Source organism: Coregonus clupeaformis, chromosome 38 (assembly GCF_020615455.1).
Source record: "Coregonus clupeaformis isolate EN_2021a chromosome 38, ASM2061545v1, whole genome shotgun sequence".
Classification (NCBI taxonomy): domain Eukaryota; kingdom Metazoa; phylum Chordata; class Actinopteri; order Salmoniformes; family Salmonidae; genus Coregonus; species Coregonus clupeaformis.
In genome coordinates this window covers 6497103-6522593 of record NC_059229.1, presented here as the reverse complement: position 1 = coordinate 6522593, position 25491 = coordinate 6497103, and the positions used below count along the sequence as shown (strand labels likewise).

General features: G+C 48.1%; 2 protein-coding genes and 1 pseudogene across 2 annotated transcripts; all 3 read left to right on the top strand.

Moving 5' to 3' along the window:
- The first annotated feature begins 675 nt into the window (after positions 1-675).
- Positions 676-4470, top strand: LOC121534041 (keratin, type I cytoskeletal 13). The gene is made up of 7 exons (XM_045211742.1): positions 676-1300; positions 1816-1898; positions 2222-2378; positions 2616-2777; positions 2917-3042; positions 3342-3562; positions 3864-4470. The coding sequence occupies exons 1-7, from the start codon at positions 746-748 to the stop codon at positions 4012-4014; spliced, it is 1455 nt and encodes a 484-aa protein (XP_045067677.1). The 5' UTR covers positions 676-745; the 3' UTR covers positions 4015-4470.
- A 10713-nt stretch (positions 4471-15183) lies between these two features.
- On the top strand, positions 15184-20801 carry LOC123482792 (annotated as a pseudogene).
- Positions 20802-20921: 120 nt separating this feature from the next.
- On the top strand, positions 20922-24692 carry LOC121534045 (keratin, type I cytoskeletal 13-like). The gene is made up of 7 exons (XM_041840476.2): positions 20922-21499; positions 22049-22131; positions 22455-22611; positions 22849-23010; positions 23141-23266; positions 23586-23806; positions 24108-24692. The coding sequence occupies exons 1-7, from the start codon at positions 20984-20986 to the stop codon at positions 24247-24249; spliced, it is 1407 nt and encodes a 468-aa protein (XP_041696410.2). The 5' UTR covers positions 20922-20983; the 3' UTR covers positions 24250-24692.
- Positions 24693-25491: the final 799 nt, after the last annotated feature.

The window sequence follows — 25491 nt, the reverse complement described above, 5'->3', positions numbered from 1 at the left end:
AAAGGACAGGAGATTTTCTTGCGAGAAATCAGTGTGTGAGACAAAGACAGGTCTGTTCGGGGAGAATGTTGTCTGTGTGTCAAGCGAAAGATCATATTGTACCGTGAAGTTTCAATTTACTGCATGCATCTTTGCAACTTGTTTCTTGGTAAGATAACATCCACAGGTAAATAGCCATTCAGTGTGTCAATCTATATGCTCAGGAAACATGGCAAAGCTCACCAGTCACAGCATGTCAAAGTTATACTGTGTGTGTTGACTGATTGACTGACCTACGTGGGGCTAATTGAACAAGGCATGTCCACTCTTTAAACCAGACGCTTTTATGGGAGAGGAATTCCAACTGTTTTTTGGATGTGTGCACTAGTATATGTTTGTGTGAATGCCTGCACGCACCCTGCAGGCAGAAACCATATATAGAACTAGATGGGTGGGACTGTAGTTGCGCAACGATAGTACATTTTCAATACATATCTTATCTATCCTCTTCCATCTCCTTCTGTATCCTAGTGTCTGTCCGCAGGGTGTCAAAGTGGGTGGAGGAGCCCTGCCCTTCCCTATATGAGGTAATACCTCCCTGTATTCCTCCCTTCTCTATTCCTCCCTTCTGCCTCTCCCACCCATGTCCTCCTCCCACCCTCCCTCCCTCCTTCTGCCCTGTGCAGCATAAAAGGGGAACAGTGGCTGGGCCGTGCACAACATTCTCTCTCCTCATCCCAGGCAGGCAGACTCCCTCTCAGCAGCCATGTCCTTCTCCAGATCTAGCATGTCCTACAGCAGCAGTGGTGGTGGAGGCGGAGGTGGCACCATGTCCATGAGGTCTGGAGGTGGTGGTGGAATGGGTATGGGCATGGGCTCCTCCCGCTTCTCCTCGATGGGTGGTGGTGGCGGTGGAGGAGGCCGTGTCACTGCCATGAGGGCCGGCAGTGTGTATGGAGGTGCAGGAGGATCTGGGGTGCGCATCTCTAGCTCCTCGTTCGGCTCCGGTGGCGGCGGTGGTGGCGGCGGATATGGTTTCGGAATGGGAGGGGGTGGCGGAGGCGGTGGCGGTTATGGTTTCGGCATGGGAGGGGGTGGTGGTGGCGGTGGTGGAGCCGACTTTAATGTGTCGGCCAACGAGAAGGCCACAATGCAGAACCTGAACGACCGCCTGTCCACCTACTTGGAGAAGGTGCGCTCGCTGGAGGCGGCCAACAGCGAGCTGGAGCTGAAGATCCGTCAGTTCATGGAGAGCAAGACGTCCCCCAGCGCTCGCGACTACTCTGGCTTCTACGCTACTATCGCCGACCTGCAGGACAAGGTACGTGACATGTCTCCTAAATGGCAAGAGCACTCAATGACAACATCACAGCATGTCAAAACAATAGTAATGTCTGCAGAGTGACAATGTTATGCTTTGTTAGAGATGGAGTACAGGTACATGGTGAACATATGTTGTCAGCTTGTTACTGAGTGTTATATATGGCTATTGGAAAATGCTAAGTTACATACATTTGTTATAATTGATTCAACCAAGATATGGCACCAATGAAATGCAAAGACAATATGCATATTTGCAGCTGAAGCATTGAAAATAAAGCAGATCATCGAAGCTATTCCTTACAATTTTTTTAACAGCCCCAAGGCGACTGCAAAAGGTACACATTTTTTATGTTTGCCATGCTTTACAATGATCATAAAGACGACAGGTTCCCTGTAATGCTTCTAAGAGCTATAATTTACAGTGAAGCTGAAACTCAGAACTCAATGATTACATTTGTGTGAAATTCCATGCATGCTCCATCCTGAAATGTTTTGCCATCCTCCACCTCTTAGATCCAAGCTGCCACATGCTTGAACGGAAGCATCTATCTCAGCATCGACAATGCAAAGCTCGCTGCAGACGACTTCAGAACCAAGTAATTATATCCAACACCATCCACATATACAGTACACTACTGGTGCATTCCATAAACCAAATGGAATACGCCCAAATCTGTAAAAACCCTCACACTGTTTTTATTTTTTATTTTGTGTTGAATCTATAAAAATGGAAACCAAATGACATTACCCTCCACCTCCACCATTACCACACCCTCCCAACAGACATATCAGAAACCTGGTGCTACTTTCTGTTTTTTCACAAAACTAAATGGAATACTAGAATCTATAAACCCCATGCTATTCTCACAGAGGAACACATTCAGGCAGTTCGTTGACCTAAGCTCTCTTCATCTCTCAGGTATGAGAATGAGCTGGCCATGCGTCAGTCGGTGGAGGCAGACATCGCCGGGCTGAAGAGGCTGCTGGACGAGCTGACCCTGGCCAGATCTGACCTGGAGATGCAGATCGAGGGGCTGAAGGAGGAGCTCATCTATCTCAAAAAGAACCATGAGGAGGTGTGTGTGGGCTGATGGAACATATCCATACAGTCCCTTAATGTATTACATATATTGACCATGTCAACCTGCTATGGGTCTTCGTTAGAACAACATTGCTGGCTTTCAAGCACATCTGTATCAAGCAATGGTGTTCACATTTATAATGAAGCCAGAGGGCAGGTCAAGTTGTTACCATCAGGCAGAGGTTAGTCACTATTTAATCCTTTAAACTCACAACTATGTGTTTCTCCACAGGAGCTGCTGGCCATGAGGACACAGATGACTGGACAGATCAACGTGGAGGTGGACGCAGCACCACAGGAGGACCTGAGCAGAGTCATGGCTGAGATCCGTGAGCAGTACGAGGCCGTTAGTGCCAAGAACCAGCGCGACCTGGAGTCCTGGTTCCAGACCAAGGTAGATCCTCTAGAACCTCTAAACTATGTTCATGGTGTAGATGTTCCTTAAATTCTAGTTGGTAACGTTGTCACATTCTATCATGAGTTGAAATGTTGTTTTGTTCCTGTGATGACTGACTACGTATTGTGTTTTACAGACAGAGACGTTGAACAAGGAGGTGGCGTCCAGCACAGAGGTTCTCCAGACCTCCAAGTCAGAGATCTCAGAGATTCGTCGCACACTGCAGGGCCTGGAGATCGAACTGCAGTCACAGCTCAGCATGGTGAGCCGTAATTACTAACATCTGACCAAGGACCACATTTTAGGGGACATTGCTTACATACCCTTTCTACAACTTTCTTCAATAATCAACATTTGACTCTTTCATCATTCTCTTTACGAAACCTCAAGTATCCCTCAAGTTGTTATAGCCAGGCACAACTACATTACTATAGCTAACCTCTACCTGCCTACACATTCAATTACTAGAGCTAACCTTTTCAGTATGACAGTAAACATTCCACATTTCCAAATCTACTCCCACTGTTTTTGACACATCATCTATTTCTCTCCGGCCAATAGAAAGGCTCCCTGGAGAACACGCTGGCGGAGACGGAGGGTCGTTACTCCATGCAGCTGGGACGCCTCCAGAGCCAAGTGACCAGTCTGGAGGAGCAGCTAATGTCTCTCCGCAGCGACATGGAACGCCAGGGCCAGGAGTACAAGATGCTGCTGGACATCAAGACACGCCTGGAGATGGAGATCGCTGAGTACAGGAGGCTGCTGGACGGAGAGGCTAGCGGGTAAGGCAGGATGCGATTGGACAGAGGGAGGCCAATAAAACAGACAAGGATGTGGGAGGAGAGTGTTACATCTTTATTGGTTGGGAAGAGGGGTGACAGGGGACCTTGAAACAAGTGAAAATGAATTGATGCCTTCTTCAACATTTGACTTTAAAAACAATGTTCATTTGAATTTGACCTTAGTATGAGCCATGGTTACTTTTGGCATACATCTGCTGCTATGTGACCTTTAAGAGATACTTGTTATGATCATAGATGATAGATGCTAACTATGCTAACCATGGGTTTCCCTTCCTCACAGCCTCGGCCTCAGCTCCTCCAAATCCAGCCTCAGCTCCTCCAGCTCCGTCCCCAGCTCCTCCTCCTCCACCACACGCAAGGTGGTGATCGTCACAGAGGAAATAGTGGACGGCAAGGTTGTCTCCTCAAGTGAAACCAAACACACCTCTTAAGGTCCCACACACAGAGCGAGCATTGCAGCAAGCAACAGGTTAACCCCATAGAAGTATAATTACTAGAATGGGTATAGGAAATGAGAGGCCAGCACATGGAAAATTACTGCTCTCCAGTGCTTTATTCATGCAACCTAAAATACAACGTTTCAACTTATACAAAGTCTTCGTCAGATGAGAAATCCCTATCTTTATTATCTGTGTTATTTGTTTAGGCCAGCTCTGGTTAACTCTAGTTTAGGATGTGCATACCATCCTCCTATTCTTTCTAGAATGGCTTAAGCCCCTCAGACACCCATCATGGAACATTGACTTGAATTAGGATTTATTTTCTGGTAATTCTATTTCTATGGTTGACACCTCCAGAACAACATGTTCTACTACATCTGGATGGAACACCAACATCCAACCCCATTGTGAATGCAATAAAGATGCTCTGACTTGCCGACACTGTCATTCTGTCTTCTGTGTCTTTCAACTTGAAATTATCTGATTTGGCGTGCTCCCATACATCTGACTATCATACAGGTTTTTATATTTTGCATGTGAGGCCAATTCTATGGTCTTGAGAAGGTATATGTGACAGCATCATCTTCAACAGTGTAATGTATGACATTCACTTGTAGTGAGTTTAATACTTGGCAAAAATTTTTTTTAATGTTGATAGTAGAAATTTGAATGTAGGTTGTCAGCAAAATTATCTAATTCTATCTCAGTTTTTTAATTCAGAGTTATATACTGTATGGAGAGTGTTTGTGGAGGCAACTTTAGAGCTGGACACCATGTTTTGGTTGAAAACAATTCATTTGAAATGAGATGATAAAATGTATCTGCTATGACATCCACACTCACAGATTCATATAGTCAGTCTACTGTAAAGCATGAATATATCTGAAACAAGTGAAACCACACAATCCATTATCATTCAACCACATAATCTTTATTGATGGTTCTATTGACAAATTATTACTTGATCTCATCCACATCGACATTCTGTGTGGTCTCCATCCTAACTTCCATGTAGGTGTATGGAAGTAGGTGAGGAGCACGAGCCTCCTAGGTTTTGTATTGAAATCAATGTAGCCAGAGGAGGATGGAAAATTGCTGTCCTTCGGCTACACCATGGTGTAGTATAGTTTCATCTAAAAAGCATAACTTTTGAAGTTTTTATCATTTCGTATTTTTCTGAAATTCAATGAGTAGGGTGGTCCTCCTCTTCCTGCTCTGAGGAGCCTCCACTGTTACACAACATCAGTAGGCATTAGAGTTAGAGGATCACGTTGACAGATATGACTGTAAGAGACTTAGGGAAATTGAGAAACTCATACAAGGTCTGGAAAGTAGAGCACTGTATTCACAGTGGTGCACAGCCATAAATCAAGATGCGGACCACATATACACTGCTTGTCGAACACCTCATTACAAAATCATGGGCATTAATATGGAGTTTGTCCCCCCTTTGCTACTATAACAGCCTCTACTCTTCTGAGAAGGCTTTCCACTAGATGTTGGAACATTGCTGTTGGTACTTGCTTCAATTCAGCCACAAGAGCATTAGTGAGGTCGGGCACTAATGTTGGGCGATTAGTCCTGGCTTGCAGTCGGCTTTACAATTCATCCCAAAGGTGTTCGATAGAATGTCATTGTATGCTGTAGCGTTAAGATTTCCCTTCACTGTAAATAAGGGGCCTATCCCAAACTATGAAAAACAGCCCCAGACCATTATTCCTCCTCCACCAAACTTTACTGTTGGCACTATGCATTCGGACCGGTAGCGTTCTCCCGGCATCTGCCAAAAGCAGATTCATCCATCTGACTGCCAGATGGTGAAGCGTGATTCATCACTCCAGAGAACACGTTTCCATTGCTCCAGAGTCCAATGGGAGCGAGCTTTACACCACTCCAGCCGACACTTGGCATTGCGCATGGTGATCTTAGGCTTGTGTGCGGCTGCTCGGCCATGGAAACCTATTTCATAAAGCTCCCGACGAACAGTTCATGTGCTGACGTTGCTTCCAAAGGCAGTTTGGAACTTGGTAGAGAGTGTTGCAACCGAGGACAGACAGTTTTTACACGCTTCAGCACACGTCGGTCCCGTTCTGTGAGCTTGTGTGGCCTACCACTTCGCGGCTGAACCATTGTTGCTCATAGACGTTTCCACTTCACAATAACAGCACTTACAGTTGACCGGGGCAGCAGTAGCAGGGCAGAAATTTGACGAACTGACTTGTTGGAAAGGTGGCATCCTATGACAGTGCCATGTTGAAAGTCACAGAGATCTTCAGTAAGGCCATTGTACTGCCAATGTTTGTCTATGGAGATTGCATAGCTGTGTGCTCGATTTTATACACCTGTTAGCAATGGGTGTGGCTGAAATTGCCAAATCCACTAATATGAAGGGGTGTCCACATACCTTTGGCCATTTAGTCTATCATAGATGATACAGTGATTCATGCATTCAGATGAATTGCTTTTATCTAAATAGATTGCATTGGCCTGGCACGTTGTTTCAACTAGATTGTGGTCTAGAAAATACTGCTTTAGCATGTGTTCTTTTAGACATATTTGTTCATGCGAAGGGGGTCTGTTTGATTCTACGTTGGGGACATTGTGTGTCTGGAAGAACCAGTTACAGAATGCCAATGGACAGGGGTTGAGTTCTGTGTGAATCTAGTGACCGTCAGTGGCTCTATGTGCTGTTGTGCTTGGCTCGGCTCTCTGTGACTGGGTTGTATACAGCCACAAACAACCAGGAAATATGTTATGAATGACAAAAGGGTGAGGCTAAAGTGAGGAGGTATATTTTAGTTTCTACAAACTTTAGACAACTCTTAAGGCAACATTTCCCCATTGTTTTTGGACTGAGACTGGACCACTCAGGAATAATCAACACCTCTTGGAAACCATTCTGGTGTGTCTTTGGCATTAATATATGTGTAATTGTCCCGCTGAGAAATAAAAAGTTTAACCTGGGCTTTGCTGCTTTTATATTTATTTTGATCCTGACAAATTCACCCAGTCCCTGTCAGTGACAAGCACACCCATAACATGATGCTGCCATCCGACTGCTTGAAATTACATAGGATTTCACCCTGTGTTGTGTTGTCAGGATTAAAAGAAATATGAAAGAGCAACAACCAGGTGAAATGTTAGAGGAAAACACCCCTCAGCAAAATGTGAAGACTGTGTAAGGGGTGTGTAGACATTCACTAGGCACTGTAACTACAATGGTTAAATGTCACTTTTAGATGTTGACATATTCTAATAAGTACATTTTGACTGGGATCTAGCTAGCTATAGTGCTTTCAAACATCTTCACCAATGTCAAAATAATGCATTCTACTGCAAAATATTTGTAACGATCCCGGCAGTCTGAGTCGGGTCCTGTCTGTGGTCTAGTTGTTCTGCTCGTGATCTCCAGTTTCCCGAGGGTGCTGGAACGCTCCGGGGAGCTCTCTTGATTTCCGCACCTGCATCCCATCAGCAATCTGCACACCTGGTCCTGATCATCACCCTTCTTAGGCTCTGGTCTAACATCCATTCCCTGCCGGATCGTTAGCCATTAACATCATTCTCCCGGAACCTTCACCCAACCCCTGCCGTGCCATCGTTTAATCTGCCACTTCACCTCCACCTACTCATCTCCGCCACCCGCTCCGTCTCCTGGATTATTCTGCACCTTTTGAATCTGTAATAAACCCTCACCTTCGTTCAACTCTCCTTGTCCTGGTCTGCTTCTGGGTTCTGTCTTAGGGAACCGTGACAGAACGATCCGGCCATTAATGAACCCAGCGGATCTGGACTCTGTTCGCCATGCCATTTCCCATCAGGAGAAGATGTTGGGACAACATAGCACGGCACTACAGGAGATCGCGTTGTCAGTTCGGAACCTTTCTACCGGTCTGACGGAGGTCCAGAACCAACGCGAGTTTCCGGTGGAGGATCCACTACCGGTTTCACCCATCTCGCCTGCCGCTTCTGGAGCTGTGTCCTTCCGTGAGCCCAAGGTTCCGACGCCGGATAAATATGAGGGGGAGCTGGGAAGATGCCGTTCCTTCCTTATGCAGTGTGGATTAGTGTTCGATCTACAGCCCTACTCTTATGCCACAGACAAGGCTAGGATAGCCTTTGTGATTGAGTTGCTGCGTGGTCGAGCGCTGGAGTGGGCTTGAGTTGCTGCATGGCTTCATACCAGGGGTTCACGGCCGAGATGAGGAAGCTCTTCGACCATTCCGTCCGAGGGAGGGACGCAGCTAGGCGCCTGTTTCGCTTCGCCAAGGAACTCGCAGCGTGGCCGACTTCGTGATCGAGTTCAAGACGTTGGCTGTGGAGAGTGGGTGGAATGAGGAGTCTCTGCAAGCGGCCTTTTACCAGGGTCTGTCGGAGCAGCTCAAGGATGAGTTGATCTCCTATCCGGAGCCTAGTGACCTGGACAGCTTGGTAGCCTTGTCTATTCGGGTGGATAATCGAGTCCGAGAGCGAAGGAGGGAGAAGCAATGGGGTCCGTCCAATCGATCAGCTTCTCAGTTCCCAGTCGGGTCGGGTGGTGGACCAGAACACGTCGATCATTCTCCACCACAAAGGATTAGTGGAGAGGTTCTCTCTCCCGATTCTGAACCCATGCAAGTGGGGCGGCACGGGTTAACCAAGGAGGAGCGTCAACATAGACGTAAGACCAACTGTTGCCTCTACTGTGGTAGCTCGGGACATTACATCTCCACTTGTTCCCGGCGGTCGTCAAACTGCCCGGCTCGCTAAAGTTGGGAGGACTTTTAGCGAGCCAGTTTCAACCTCTCAGTACCTCTGTCAGACCCCGTTTCCCGGCTACCCTTGTGAACAGGAATCAGAGCTTAGCGATTAACGCTTTTGTCGATTCAGGTGCCGATGGAAGCTTTCTTGATGCCGAGTTGGTGGAACAGCTGGGGCTTTCCAAGGAGCAATTGCCGGAAGCCATTGAGGCGACCACTCTGAACGGCAGTAGTCTGGCACGTATCACGATGAGGACTGAACCGGTTAAGATGCTGTTGTCGGGGAATCATTCGGAGATGATTTCATTCTTCATTCTGCCGTCTTCCCATGTTCCTCTGGTCCTTGGATACCCCTGGCTGAAGGAACACAATCCCACGTTCGATTGGGTGACGGGCAAGGTAACGAGTTGGAGCCTTGATTGTCATGCTAACTGTCTCAAGACTGCCTGTCCCCATTCGGTTCCCAGTCAGGTGGTTGAGGCTAAACCCCCAGATTTGTCCCTGGTTCCCGAGACATATCACGATTTGGGGAAGTGTTCAGTAAGCAGAAGGCTCTGTCACTCCCTCCCCACCGACCATATGATTGTGCCATCAACCTGTTCCCTGGAGCTGTCTACCCCAAGGGAAGGTTATACAGTATCTCCCGACCTGAACGTGAGGCTTTGGAGACCTACATCAAGGAGTCCCTAGCGGCTGGTCTCGTTCGTCCCTCGTCATCACCCCTGGGGCAGGATTCTTCTTTGTGGGTAAGAAGGATGGCTCTCTTCGACCGTGTATTGATTATCGGGGGTTGAATGACATCACGGTCAAGAACAAGTATCCCCTGCCCTTGATGAGTTCTGCCTTCGACTCCTTACAGGGTGCTACGGTGTTCACCAAGCTAGACCTACGCAATGCGTATCACATGGTCCGGATCAGAGAGGGAGACGAGTGGTTGACGGGTTTCAATACACCGATGGGTCACTTCGAGTATCAGGTGATGCCGTTTGGACTGACCAATGCTCCAGCGGTATTCCAGAGTATGGTGAACGACGTCCTGAGAGATATGATCGGTCTCTTTGTGTTTGTTTATCTGGATGACATTCTGATCTTCTCGAAGGAACCTTCCGACCACGTCCAGCATGTCCGGCAGGTTCTGCAGCGATTGTTGGAGAATCGCCTGTTCGTGAAGGCCGAGAAGTGCGAGTTTCACGCCCACACAACATCCTTTCTCGGGTACATCATCTCCAGGGGAGAGATTAGGATGGACCAGGAGAAGGTTAGAGCGGTTCTGGAATGGGCCCAGCCCGGTACGAGATTGCAGCTCCAGAGATTTTTGGGGTTTGCGAATTTCTACCGCAGATTCATCCGGGATTACAGCCGTGTGGCCGCTCCGTTAACTGCCTTGACTTCCAGTATCAGGAGCTTCAAGTGGAATCCGGAGGCGGATCGAGCGTTTCTGGATTTGAAGAGGCGATTCACCAACGCACCGATTCTCTCTCAACCGGACACGGCCCGTCAGTTCGTCGTTGAAGTGGACGCGTCTGATGTGGGAGTTGGCGCCATCCTGTCGCAGCGATGCTCCACGGACAGTAAACTCCATCCCTGCGCCTACTACTCTCGTCGCCTTTCGCCTGCGGAGAGGAATTACGATGTGGGTAACCGGGAGCTTCTCGCGGTGAAACTTGCCTTGGAGGAGTGGCGCCACTGGTTGGAGGGGGCGGAGCAACCGTTTATTGTCTGGACTGACCACAAGAATCTTGCTTACGTGCAATCGGCTAGACGTCTCAACTCCCGTCAGGCCAGGTGGTCGTTGTTTTTCGGACGATTCAATTTTTCCCTGACGTTCCGACCTGGATCTAAGAACGGCAAGGCGGACGCCTTGTCTCGGATGTTCTCCAAGACGGAGGAGAGTGGGTCCAAGACCGAGACAATTCTCCCCCGGAACTGCGTCGTGGGAGCTGTTAGGTGGAAGATTGAGGAGGAGGTGATGGCGGCCCTTCGGACGCAGCCCGGTCCCGGTAACGGTCCACCCGGTCGGTTGTTTGTGCCTGAGTCGGTTCGTCCTGCGGTCCTCAAATGGTCCCACGCCAGCAAGATGGCTTGTCACCCTGGCGTGGCTCGGACGATGGCGTTTCTTCGCAGACGTTTTTGGTGGCCTGCCATGGCCGAGGATACTCGGGGTTATGTTGCTGCCTGTCCAGTGTGTGCGCAGAATAAGAGTACCAATCGGCCCAGCTCTGGACTACTTCACCCCCCTTCCTATTCCCCGGCGACCATGGTCGCATCTGGCCCTGGACTTTGTCACTGGGTTGCCCGCTTCTGAGGGGAACACGGTCGTTCTGACTATCGTGGACAGATTCAGCAAGTTCGCCCACTTTGTGCCAATTGCCAAGCTTCCCTCTGCCTCGGAGACGTCCGAGATCCTGGTTAGGGAGGTTTTCAGGGTCCACGGTTTGCCCAGTGATATCGTTTCCGACCGTGGCCCTCAGTTTACCTCTGCTGTCTGGAAGTCCTTCTGTTTGGCCATTGGAGCTACAGTCAGTCTCACATCTGGGTTTCACCCCCAATCTAATGGTCAGGCGGAGAGAGCCAACCAGAAGATGGAATCCACGCTACGCTGCCTGGCCTCTTCCAACCCCACCTCCTGGGTCTCTCAGTTGCCTTGGGTTGAGTATGCCCACAATACTCTCCCTACATCTGCCACTGGGATGTCTCCCTTCCAGTGCCTGTATGGCTACCAACCTCCCTTGTTCCCTTCTCAGGAGAGGGAGCTCTCAGTGCCTTCTGTTCAGGCCCATATTCGTCGTTGCCACCGGACCTGGCATCGGGCCAGAAAGGCACTCCTTAGAGTTTCGGACCGGTATCAGCTCCAGGCGAATCGTCGCCGGATCCCCGCTCCCACCTACACCATCGGAGATAGGGTCTGGTTGGCCACACGGGATCTTCCTTTACGGACTGAGTCTAGGAAGTTGTTACCGAAGTTCATTGGTCCGTTTGTGGTGGAGAAGGTGATCAATCCGGTGGCAGTTCGACTCAAACTCCCGAGGACGCTCAGAGTCCATCCCACCTTTCATGTCTCCTGCCTCAAGCCTGTTTTCCTCAGTCCTCTGTTGCCTCCTCCGCCTCCTCCTCCTCCTCCTCGGATGATCGGAGGTGGTCCTGCCTACACGGTGCGACGCATCATGGATTCCAGACGGCGGGGCCGGGGTTTCCAGTATCTCGTGGACTGGGAGGGGTATGGTCCTGAAGAGAGGAGTTGGATTCCGCGGCGACAGATCCTAGATGCTGACCTCATCAGTGACTTCTACCGCCTCCATCCTGGCGCTCCGGGGAGTCCGCCCGGTGGCGTTCGTCGGAGGGGGTACTGTAACGATCCCGGCAGTCTGAGTCGGGTCCTGTCTGTGGTCTAGTTGTTCTGCTCGTGATCTCCAGTTTCCCGAGGGTGCTGGAACGCTCCGGGGAGCTCTCTTGATTTCCGCACCTGCATCCCATCAGCAATCTGCACACCTGGTCCTGATCATCACCCTTCTTAGGCTCTGGTCTAACATCCATTCCCTGCCGGATCGTTAGCCATTAACATCATTCTCCCGGAACCTTCACCCAACCCCTGCCGTGCCATCGTTTAATCTGCCACTTCACCTCCACCTACTCATCTCCGCCACCCGCTCCGTCTCCTGGATTATTCTGCACCTTTTGAATCTGTAATAAACCCTCACCTTCGTTCAACTCTCCTTGTCCTGGTCTGCTTCTGGGTTCTGTCTTAGGGAACCGTGACAATATTAACATAAGGACATGTTGCATTGGCTTGATCAAATGTAAATCAACTTTTCCATGTACAAAATGTGGGACTAAAATGACAACCCCTGGAGCGTGACAAAAAAATATGCAAGAAATGCTCTAGTTATATGGAAATATGCAGATACCAAGTACCCTGCCAAGGTATTAAGGGAAAATAACTGTACTTTAATACCATCTGGGGTGAGTTTTCCTGGGGTACAATGCCCGGAGTAATGACTCATCCCATGGGTGCTATAAAGTGGTAAAGGGAATTAAAAAATGACTTTTGTCAATCCAGCAGACTCCTACAGTAGATGGAAAAAAACTATGAAGCAACAATGGACTGTTGCATGTAAGGAAAAGGACAGGACATTTTCTTGCGAGAGATCAGTGTGTGAGACAAAGACAGGTCTGTTCGGAGAGAATGTTGTCTGGGTGTCAAGCGAAAGATCACAATGTACCTTGTTGTCTTAGTAACATAACAGGTAAATAAGGTAAATAGCCATTCAGTGTGTCAAAGGATATGCTCAGAAAACATGACAAAGTCCACCTGTCACAGCATGTCAGAGTTATACTTTGTGTGTTGACTGATTGACTGACCTACCTGGGGATGAAAGAAGCAGGCGTGTCCACTCTTTAAACCAGACGCTTTTATCGGAGAGGAATTCCAACTGTTTATGGGTGTGTGCACTAGTATATGTTTGTGTGAATGTCTGCAAGCACCCTGTAGGCAGACGCCATATATAGAGTGAGATGGGGGAGAGTGGAGTTGTACAACAATAGTATATTTTCAATATTTGCATATCCACACATACAGTACTTATATACAGTCATGGCCAAAATTGTTGGCACCCCTGAAATTTTTCCAGAAAATGAAGTATTTCTCACAGAAAAGTATTGAAATTACACATGTTTTGCTATGCACATGTTTATTTCCTTTGTGTGTATTGGAATAACACAAAAAAAACAGGAAAAAAGCAAATTTGACATAATTTCACACAAAACTAAAAAAATGGGCCGGACAAAGTTATTGGCACCCTTTCAAAATTGTGGATAAATAAGTTTGTTCCAAGCATGTGATGCTCCTTTAAACTCACCTGGGGCAAGTAACAGGTGTGGGCAATCTAAAAATCACACCTGAAAGCAGATAAAAAGGAGAGAAGTTGACTCAGTCTTTGCATTGTGTTTCTGTGTGTGCCACACTAAGCATGGAGAACAGAAAGAGGAAAAGAGAACTGTCTGAGGACTTGAGAACCAAAATTGTGGAAAAATATCAACAATCTCAAGGTTACAAGTCCATCTCCAGAGATCTAGATGTTCCTTTGTCCACAGTGCGCAACATGATCAAGAAGTTTGCAACCCATGGCACTGTAGCTAATCTCCCTGGACGTGGACGGAAGAGAAAAATTGATGAAAGGTTGCAACGCAGGATAGTCCGGATGGTGGATAAGCAGCCCCAAACAAGTTCCAAAGAAATTCAAGCTGTCCTGCAGGCTCAGGGTGCATCAGTGTCAGCGCGAACTATACGTCGAAATTTGAATGAAATGAAACGCTATGGCAGGAGACCCAGGAGGACCCCACTGCTGACACAGAGACATAAAAAAGCAAGACTACAGTTTGCCAAAATGTACATGAGTAAGCCAAATTCCTTCTGGGAGAACGTCTTATGGACAGATGAGACCAAGATAGAGCTTTTTGGTAAAGCACATCGTTCTACTGTTTACCGAAAATGTAATGAAGCCTTCAAAGAAAAGAACACAGTACCTACAGTCAAATATGGTGGAGGTTCAAAGATGTTTTGGGGTTGTTTTGCTGCCTCTGGCACTGGGTGCCTTGACTGTGTGCAAGGCATCATGAAATCTGAGGATTACCAAAGGATTTTGGGGTCGCAATGTAGGGCCCAGTGTCAGAAAGCTGGGTTTGCGTCCGAGATCATGGGTCTTCCAGCAGGACAATGACCCCAAACATACTTCAAAAAGCACCCAGAAATGGATGGCAACAAAGCGCTGGAGAGTTCTGAAGTGGCCAGCAATGAGTCCAGATCTTAACCCCATTGAACACCTGTGGAGAGATCTTAAAATTGCTGTTGGGAAAAGGCACCCATCCAATATGAGAGACCTGGAGCAGTTTGCAAAAGAAGAGTGGTCCAAAATTCCGGGTGAGAGGTGTAAGAAGCTTATTGATGGTTATAGGAAGCGACTGATTTCAGTTATTTTTTCCAAAGGGTGTGCAACTAAATATTAAGTTAAGGGTGCCAATCATTTTGTCCGGCCCATTTTTTTGAGTTTTGTGTGAAATTATGTCAAATTGGCTTTTTTCCTGTTTTTTTGTGTTATTCCAATACACACAAAGGAAATAAACATGTGCATAGCAAAACATGTGTAATTTCAATACTTTTCTGTGAGAAATACTTCATTTTCTGGAAAAATTTCAGGGGTGCCAACAATTTTGGCCATGACTGTATCTATCCTCTTCCATCTCCTTCTGCATCCTAGCATCTGCCCGCAGGGTGTCAAAGTGGGTGGAGGAGCCCTTCCCTACATGAGGTAATACCTCCCTGTATTCCTCCCTTCTCTATTCCTCCCTTCTGCCTCTCCCACCCATGTCCTCCTCCCACCCTCCCTCCCTCCTTCTGCCCTGTGCAGCATATAAAAAAGGGAACAGTGGCTGGGCCGTGCACAACATTCTCTCTCCTCATCCCAGGCAGGCAGACTCCCTCTCAGCAGCCATGTCCTTCTCCAGATCTAGCATGTCCTACAGCAGCAGTGGTGGTGGAGGCAGAGGTGGCACCATGTCCATGAGGTCTGGAGGTGGTGGTGGAATGGGTATGGGCATGGGCTCCTCCCGCTTCTCCTCGATGGGTGGTGGTGGCGGTGGAGGAGGCCGCGTCACTGCCATGAGGGCCGGCAGTGTGTATGGAGGTGCAGGAGGATCTGGGGTGCGCATCTCTAGCTCCTCGTTCGGCTCCGGTGGCGGCGGTGGTGGTGGCGGATATGGTTTCGGAATGGGAGGGGGTGGCGGCGGCGGCGGCGGTGGAGCCGACTTTAATGTGTCGGCCAACGAGAAGGCCACAATGCAGAACCTGAACGACCGCCTGTCCACCTACTTGGAGAAGGTGCGCTTGCTGGAGGCGGCCAACAGCGAGCTGGAGCTGAAGATCCGTCAGTTCATGGAGAGCAAGACCTCCCCCCAGCGCTCGCGACTACTCTGGCTTCCACACTACTATCGCTGACCTGCAGGACAAGGTACGTGACATGTCTCCTCGATGGCAAGAGCACTCAATGATGACATCACAGCATGTCAAAACAATGGCAATGTTTTGTGACAATGTTATACTTTGTTAGAGAGTACAGGTACATGGTGTACACATCATCAGCTTGTTTTTCCAACAAGTTACTAAGAGTGATATGAATATGAATATTGGAAAATGCAAAATTATATACATTTGTTATAATTGATTCAACCGGACACGGCCCGTCAGTTCGTCGTTGAAGTGGACGCGTCTGATGTGGGAGTTGGCGCCATCCTGTCGCAGCGATGCTCCACGGACAGTAAACTCCATCCCTGCGCCTACTACTCTCGTCGCCTTTCGCCTGCGGAGAGGAATTACGATGTGGGTAACCGGGAGCTTCTCGCGGTGAAACTTGCCTTGGAGGAGTGGCGCCACTGGTTGGAGGGGGCGGAGCAACCGTTTATTGTCTGGACTGACCACAAGAATCTTGCTTACGTGCAATCGGCTAGACGTCTCAACTCCCGTCAGGCCAGGTGGTCGTTGTTTTTCGGACGATTCAATTTTTTCCCTGACGTTCCGACCTGGATCTAAGAACGGCAAGGCGGACGCCTTGTCTCGGATGTTCTCCAAGACGGAGGAGAGTGGGTCCAAGACCGAGACAATTCTCCCCGGAACTGCGTCGTGGGAGCTGTTAGGTGGAAGATTGAGGAGGAGGTGATGGCGGCCCTTCGGACGCAGCCCGGTCCCGTAACGGTCCACCCGGTCGGTTGTTTGTGCCTGAGTCGGTTCGTCCTGCGGTCCTCAAATGGTCCCACGCCAGCAAGATGGCTTGTCACCCTGGCGTGGCTCGGACGATGGCGTTTCTTCGCAGACGTTTTGGTGGCCTGCCATGGCCGAGGATACTCGGGGTTATGTTGCTGCCTGTCCAGTGTGTGCGCAGAATAAGAGTACCAATCGGCCCAGCTCTGGACTACTTCACCCCCTTCCTATTCCCCGCGACCATGGTCGCATCTGGCCCTGGACTTTGTCACTGGGTTGCCCGCTTCTGAGGGGAACACGGTCGTTCTGACTATCGTGGACAGATTCAGCAAGTTCGCCCACTTTGTGCCAATTGCCAAGCTTCCCTCTGCCTCGGAGACGTCCGAGATCCTGGTTAGGGAGGTTTTCAGGGTCCACGGTTTGCCCAGTGATATCGTTTCCGACCGTGGCCCTCAGTTTACCTCTGCTGTCTGGAAGTCCTTCTGTTTGGCCATTGGAGCTACAGTCAGTCTCACATCTGGGTTTCACCCCCAATCTAATGGTCAGGCGGAGAGAGCCAACCAGAAGATGGAATCCACGCTACGCTGCCTGGCCTCTTCCAACCCCACCTCCTGGGTCTCTCAGTTGCCTTGGGTTGAGTATGCCCACAATACTCTCCCTACATCTGCCACTGGGATGTCTCCCTTCCAGTGCCTGTATGGCTACCAACCTCCCTTGTTCCCTTCTCAGGAGAGGGAGCTCTCAGTGCCTTCTGTTCAGGCCCATATTCGTCGTTGCCACCGGACCTGGCATCGGGCCAGAAAGGCACTCCTTAGAGTTTCGGACCGGTATCAGCTCCAGGCGAATCGTCGCCGGATCCCCGCTCCCACCTACACCATCGGAGATAGGGTCTGGTTGGCCACACGGGATCTTCCTTTACGGACTGAGTCTAGGAAGTTGTTACCGAAGTTCATTGGTCCGTTTGTGGTGGAGAAGGTGATCAATCCGGTGGCAGTTCGACTCAAACTCCCGAGGACGCTCAGAGTCCATCCCACCTTTCATGTCTCCTGCCTCAAGCCTGTTTTCCTCAGTCCTCTGTTGCCTCCTCCGCCTCCTCCTCCTCCTCCTCGGATGATCGGAGGTGGTCCTGCCTACACGGTGCGACGCATCATGGATTCCAGACGGCGGGGCCGGGGTTTCCAGTATCTCGTGGACTGGGAGGGGTATGGTCCTGAAGAGAGGAGTTGGATTCCGCGGCGACAGATCCTAGATGCTGACCTCATCAGTGACTTCTACCGCCTCCATCCTGGCGCTCCGGGAGTCCGCCCGGTGGCGTTCGTCGGAGGGGGTACTGTAACGATCCCGGCAGTCTGAGTCGGGTCCTGTCTGTGGTCTAGTTGTTCTGCTCGTGATCTCCAGTTTCCCGAGGGTGCTGGAACGCTCCGGGGAGCTCTCTTGATTTCCGCACCTGCATCCCATCAGCAATCTGCACACCTGGTCCTGATCATCACCCTTCTTAGGCTCTGGTCTAACATCCATTCCCTGCCGGATCGTTAGCCATTAACATCATTCTCCCGGAACCTTCACCCAACCCCTGCCGTGCCATCGTTTAATCTGCCACTTCACCTCCACCTACTCATCTCCGCCACCCGCTCCGTCTCCTGGATTATTCTGCACCTTTTGAATCTGTAATAAACCCTCACCTTCGTTCAACTCTCCTTGTCCTGGTCTGCTTCTGGGTTCTGTCTTAGGGAACCGTGACAATATTAACATAAGGACATGTTGCATTGGCTTGATCAAATGTAAATCAACTTTTCCATGTACAAAATGTGGGACTAAAATGACAACCCCTGGAGCGTGACAAAAAAATATGCAAGAAATGCTCTAGTTATATGGAAATATGCAGATACCAAGTACCCTGCCAAGGTATTAAGGGAAAATAACTGTACTTTAATACCATCTGGGGTGAGTTTTCCTGGGGTACAATGCCCGGAGTAATGACTCATCCCATGGGTGCTATAAAGTGGTAAAGGGAATTAAAAAATGACTTTTGTCAATCCAGCAGACTCCTACAGTAGATGGAAAAAAACTATGAAGCAACAATGGACTGTTGCATGTAAGGAAAAGGACAGGACATTTTCTTGCGAGAGATCAGTGTGTGAGACAAAGACAGGTCTGTTCGGAGAGAATGTTGTCTGGGTGTCAAGCGAAAGATCACAATGTACCTTGTTGTCTTAGTAACATAACAGGTAAATAAGGTAAATAGCCATTCAGTGTGTCAAAGGATATGCTCAGAAAACATGACAAAGTCCACCTGTCACAGCATGTCAGAGTTATACTTTGTGTGTTGACTGATTGACTGACCTACCTGGGGATGAAAGAAGCAGGCGTGTCCACTCTTTAAACCAGACGCTTTTATCGGAGAGGAATTCCAACTGTTTATGGGTGTGTGCACTAGTATATGTTTGTGTGAATGTCTGCAAGCACCCTGTAGGCAGACGCCATATATAGAGTGAGATGGGGGAGAGTGGAGTTGTACAACAATAGTATATTTTCAATATTTGCATATCCACACATACAGTACTTATATACAGTCATGGCCAAAATTGTTGGCACCCCTGAAATTTTTCCAGAAAATGAAGTATTTCTCACAGAAAAGTATTGAAATTACACATGTTTTGCTATGCACATGTTTATTTCCTTTGTGTGTATTGGAATAACACAAAAAAAAACAGGAAAAAAGCAAATTTGACATAATTTCACACAAAACTAAAAAAATGGGCCGGACAAAGTTATTGGCACCCTTTCAAAATTGTGGATAAATAAGTTTGTTCCAAGCATGTGATGCTCCTTTAAACTCACCTGGGGCAAGTAACAGGTGTGGGCAATCTAAAAATCACACCTGAAAGCAGATAAAAAGGAGAGAAGTTGACTCAGTCTTTGCATTGTGTTTCTGTGTGTGCCACACTAAGCATGGAGAACAGAAAGAGGAAAAAGAGAACTGTCTGAGGACTTGAGAACCAAAATTGTGGAAAAATATCAACAATCTCAAGGTTACAAGTCCATCTCCAGAGATCTAGATGTTCCTTTGTCCACAGTGCGCAACATGATCAAGAAGTTTGCAACCCATGGCACTGTAGCTAATCTCCCTGGACGTGGACGGAAGAGAAAAATTGATGAAAGGTTGCAACGCAGGATAGTCCGGATGGTGGATAAGCAGCCCCAAACAAGTTCCAAAGAAATTCAAGCTGTCCTGCAGGCTCAGGGTGCATCAGTGTCAGCGCTGAACTATACGTCGAAATTTGAATGAAATGAAACGCTATGGCAGGAGACCCAGGAGGACCCCACTGCTGACACAGAGACATAAAAAAGCAAGACTACAGTTTGCCAAAATGTACATGAGTAAGCCAAATTCCTTCTGGGAGAACGTCTTATGGACAGATGAGACCAAGATAGAGCTTTTGGTAAAGCACATCGTTCTACTGTTTACCGAAAATGTAATGAAGCCTTCAAAGAAAAGAACACAGTACCTACAGTCAAATATGGTGGAGGTTCAAAGATGTTTTGGGGTTGTTTTGCTGCCTCTGGCACTGGGTGCCTTGACTGTGTGCAAGGCATCATGAAATCTGAGGATTACCAAAGGATTTTGGGTCGCAATGTAGGGCCCAGTGTCAGAAAGCTGGGTTTGCGTCCGAGATCATGGGTCTTCCAGCAGGACAATGACCCCAAACATACTTCAAAAAGCACCCAGAAATGGATGGCAACAAAGCGCTGGAGAGTTCTGAAGTGGCCAGCAATGAGTCCAGATCTTAACCCCATTGAACACCTGTGGAGAGATCTTAAAATTGCTGTTGGGAAAAGGCACCCATCCAATATGAGAGACCTGGAGCAGTTTGCAAAAGAAGAGTGGTCCAAAATTCCGGGTGAGAGGTGTAAGAAGCTTATTGATGGTTATAGGAAGCGACTGATTTCAGTTATTTTTTCCAAAGGGTGTGCAACTAAATATTAAGTTAAGGGTGCCAATCATTTTGTCCGGCCCATTTTTTGAGTTTTGTGTGAAATTATGTCAAATTGGCTTTTTTCCTGTTTTTTTTGTGTTATTCCAATACACACAAAGGAAATAAACATGTGCATAGCAAAACATGTGTAATTTCAATACTTTTCTGTGAGAAATACTTCATTTTCTGGAAAAATTTCAGGGGTGCCAACAATTTTGGCCATGACTGTATCTATCCTCTTCCATCTCCTTCTGCATCCTAGCATCTGCCCGCAGGGTGTCAAAGTGGGTGGAGGAGCCCTTCCCTACATGAGGTAATACCTCCCTGTATTCCTCCCTTCTCTATTCCTCCCTTCTGCCTCTCCCACCCATGTCCTCCTCCCACCCTCCCTCCCTCCTTCTGCCCTGTGCAGCATATAAAAAGGGAACAGTGGCTGGGCCGTGCACAACATTCTCTCTCCTCATCCCAGGCAGGCAGACTCCCTCTCAGCAGCCATGTCCTTCTCCAGATCTAGCATGTCCTACAGCAGCAGTGGTGGTGGAGGCAGAGGTGGCACCATGTCCATGAGGTCTGGAGGTGGTGGTGGAATGGGTATGGGCATGGGCTCCTCCCGCTTCTCCTCGATGGGTGGTGGTGGCGGTGGAGGAGGCCGCGTCACTGCCATGAGGGCCGGCAGTGTGTATGGAGGTGCAGGAGGATCTGGGGTGCGCATCTCTAGCTCCTCGTTCGGCTCCGGTGGCGGCGGTGGTGGTGGCGGATATGGTTTCGGAATGGGAGGGGGTGGCGGCGGCGGCGGCGGTGGAGCCGACTTTAATGTGTCGGCCAACGAGAAGGCCACAATGCAGAACCTGAACGACCGCCTGTCCACCTACTTGGAGAAGGTGCGCTTGCTGGAGGCGGCCAACAGCGAGCTGGAGCTGAAGATCCGTCAGTTCATGGAGAGCAAGACCTCCCCCAGCGCTCGCGACTACTCTGGCTTCCACACTACTATCGCTGACCTGCAGGACAAGGTACGTGACATGTCTCCTCGATGGCAAGAGCACTCAATGATGACATCACAGCATGTCAAAACAATGGCAATGTTTTGTGACAATGTTATACTTTGTTAGAGAGTACAGGTACATGGTGTACACATCATCAGCTTGTTTTTCCAACAAGTTACTAAGAGTGATATGAATATGAATATTGGAAAATGCAAAATTATATACATTTGTTATAATTGATTCAACCAATATATTGCACCAAAGATAGATGCAAAGACAGTATGCATATTTTCAGCTGAAGCATTGCAAATAAAGCCGATCATGGAAGCCAATCCTTCCTCTCTCTTAACATTCCCCAGGCGATTGCGAAAGGTGCAATTTGTTTCTTTGTGCCATGCTTTACAATGTTCATAAAGTCAACAGGTTCCCTGCAATGCTATGAGCTATCATTTACAGTGCAGCTGAAACTCAGAACTCAATGATTACAGTGTTGTTTCACAGTTTGTGCGTACTGCATTTGTGTGAAATGCTATGCATGCCCCATCCTGAAATGTTTTGCCATCCTCCACCACTTAGATCCAGGCTGCCACCCGCTTGAACGGAGGCATCTATCTGAACATCGACAATGCAAAGCTTGCTGCAGACGACTTCAGAACCAAGTAAGTATATCCAACACCATCCACATATACAGTACACTGCTGGTGCATTCCATAAACCAAATGGAATACGCCCAAATCTATAAAAACCCTCACACTGTTTTTATTTTTTATTTTGTGTTGAATCTATAAAAATGGAAACCAAATGACATTACCCTCCACCTCCACCATTACCACACCCTCCCAACAGACATATCAGAAACCTGGTGCTACTTTCTGTTTTTTCACAAAACTAAATGGAATACTAGAATCTATAAACCCCCTGCTATTCTCACAGAGGAACACATTCAGGCAGTTCGTTGACCTAAGCTCTCTCCATCTCTCAGGTATGAGAATGAGCTGGCCATGCGTCAGTCGGTGGAGGCAGACATCGCCGGGCTGAAGAGGCTGCTGGACGAGCTGACCCTGGCCAGATCTGACCTGGAGATGCAGATCGAGGGGCTGAAGGAGGAGCTCATCTATCTCAAAAAGAACCATGAGGAGGTGTGTGTGGGCTGATGGAACATATCCATACAGTCCCTTAATGTATTACATCTATTGACCATGTCTACCTGCTATGGGTCTTCATTAGAACACCATTGCTGGCTTTCAAGCACATCTGTATCAAGCAATGGTGTTCACATTTATAATGAAGCCAGAGGGCAGGTCAAGTTGTTACCATCAGGCAGAGGATAGTCACTATTTAATCCTTTAAACTCACAACTATGTGTTTCTCCACAGGAGCTGCTGGCCATGAGGACACAGATGACTGGACAGATCAACGTGGAGGTGGACGCAGCACCACAGGAGGACCTGAGCAGAGTCATGGCTGAGATCCGTGAGCAGTACGAGTCCGTTAGTGCCAAGAACCAGCGCGACCTGGAGTCCTGGTTCCAGACCAAGGTAGAACCTCTAAACTATGTTCATGGTGTAGATGTTCCTTAAATTCTAGTTGGTAACGTTGTCACATTCTATCATGAGTTGAAATGTTGTTTTGTTCTTGTGATGACTGACTACGTATTGTGTTTTACAGACAGAGACGTTGAACAAGGAGGTGGCGTCCAGCACAGAGGTTCTCCAGACCTCCAAGTCAGAGATCTCAGAGATCCGTCGCACACTGCAGGGCCTGGAGATCGAACTGCAGTCACAGCTCAGCATGGTGAGCCGTAATTACTAACATCTGACCAAGGACCACATTTTAGGGGACATTGCTTACATACCCTTTCTGCAACTTTCTTCAATAATAAACATTTGACTCTTTCATCATTCTCTTTACGAAACCTCAAGTATCTCACTTTCACCTGGTCTCGTCCACTATCCCTCAAGTTGTTATAGCCAGGCACCACTACATTACTATAGCTAACCTCTACCTGCATACACATTCAATTACTAGAGCTAACCTTTTCAGTATGACAGTAAACTTTCCAAATCTACTCCCACTGTTTTTGACACATCATCTCTTTCTCTCCGGCCAATAGAAAGGCTCCCTGGAGAACACGCTGGCGGAGACGGAGGGCCGTTACTCCATGCAGCTGGGACGCCTCCAGAGCCAAGTGACCAGTCTGGAGGAGCAGCTAATGTCTCTCCGCAGCGACATGGAACGCCAGGGCCAGGAGTACAAGATGCTGCTGGACATCAAGACACGCCTGGAGATGGAGATCGCTGAGTACAGGAGGCTGCTGGACGGAGAGGCTAGCGGGTAAGGCAGGATGCGATTGGACAGAGGGAGGCCAATAAAACAGACAGGGATGTGGGAGGAGAGTGTTACATCTTTGTGGGTTGGGAAGAGGGGAGACATGGGACCTTGAAACAAGTGAAAATGAATTGATGTCTCCCTCAACATTTGACTTTAAAAACAATGTTCATTTGAATTTGACCTTAGTATGAGCCATGGTTACTTTTGACATGAATCTACAGCTATGTGACCTTAAATAGATACTTATTATGATCATAGATCATAGATGCTAACTATGCTAACCATGGGTTTCCCTTCCTCACAGCCTCGGCCTCAGCTCCGGCCTCAGCTCCTCCAAATCCGGCCCCAGCTCCTCCACCTCCACCACACGCAAGGTGGTGATCGTCACAGAGGAAATGATTAACGGCAAGGTTGTCTCCTCAAGTGAAACCAAACACACCTCTTAAGGTCCCACACACAGCGAGCACTGCATCAAGCAACAGGTTAACCCCATAGAAATATAATTACTAGAATGGGTATAGGAAATGAGAGGCCAGCACATGGAATATTGCTCCTCCTCAGTGCTTTATTCATGCAACCTAAAATACAACGTTTCATCTTATGCAAAGTCTTTGTCAGATGAAAAATCCCTATCTTTGTTATCTGTGTTATTTGTTTAGGCCAGCTCTGGTTAACTCTAGTTTAGGATTTGCATACCATCCTCCTATTCTTTCTAGAATGGCTAAAGCCCCACAGACACCCATCATGGAACATTGACTTGAATGGGGATTTCTTTTCTGGTAATTCTATTTCTATGGTTAACACCTCCAGAACAACACGTTCTACTACATCTGGATGGAACACCAACATCCGACCCCATTGTGAATGCAATAAAGATGCTTTGACTTGATGACACTATGATTCTGTCTTCTGTATTTTTATTTATGTTTTTGTATTTATTAGGGATCCCCACTCTTCCTGGGGTCCAAACACATTAAATCACTTACATCACATATAAAACAAAAGATAAAACAGTACATCATATAACATTATTACACCACTACATATCTACAATACATAATTTACATTTACATTTACGTCATTTAGCAGACACTCTTATCCAGAGCGACTTACAAATAGGTGCATTCACATTATAGCCAGTGGGATAAGCACTTTACAATCTTTTTTATTTTATTTTAATTAAATTTTTTATTTTTATTTTTTGGGGTGGGGTGGGGTAAGGGTGGGTAGAAGGATTACTTTATCCTATCCCAGGTATTCCTTAAAGAGGTGGGGTTTCAAGTGTCTCCGGAAGGTGGTGAGTGACTCCGCTGTCCTGGCGTTGTGAGGGAGCTTGTTCCACCATTGGGGTGCCAGAGCAGCGAACAGTTTTGACTGGGCTGAGCGGGAACTGTGCTTCCGCAGAGGTAGGGGGGCCAGCAGGCCAGAGGTGGATGAACGCAATGCCCTCGTTTGGGTGTAGGGACTGATCAGAGCCTGAAGGTACGGAGGTGCCGTTCCCCTCACAGCTCCATAGGCAAGCACCATGGTCTTGTAGCAGATGCGAGCTTCAACTGGAAGCCAGTGGAGTGTGCGGAGGAGCGGGGTGACGTGAGAGAACTTGGGAAGGTTGAACACCAGACGGGCTGTGGCATTCTGGATGAGTTGTAGGGGTTTAATGGCACAGGCCCAGCCAACAGCGAGTTGCA

Coding starts and splice junctions, on each gene's coding strand:
- LOC121534045 (XM_041840476.2), top strand. CDS start 20,984: ATGTCCTTCTCCAGATCTAGCATGTCCTACAGCAGCAGTGGTGGTGGA. Junction 21,500..22,048: donor TCGCTGACCTGCAGGACAAG/GTACGTGACATG, acceptor TCCACCACTTAG/ATCCAGGCTGCCACCCGCTT. Junction 22,612..22,848: donor TCAAAAAGAACCATGAGGAG/GTGTGTGTGGGC, acceptor GTTTCTCCACAG/GAGCTGCTGGCCATGAGGAC.
- LOC121534041 (XM_045211742.1), top strand. CDS start 746: ATGTCCTTCTCCAGATCTAGCATGTCCTACAGCAGCAGTGGTGGTGGA. Junction 1,899..2,221: donor GCAGACGACTTCAGAACCAA/GTAATTATATCC, acceptor TTCATCTCTCAG/GTATGAGAATGAGCTGGCCA. Junction 3,043..3,341: donor TGCAGTCACAGCTCAGCATG/GTGAGCCGTAAT, acceptor TCCGGCCAATAG/AAAGGCTCCCTGGAGAACAC.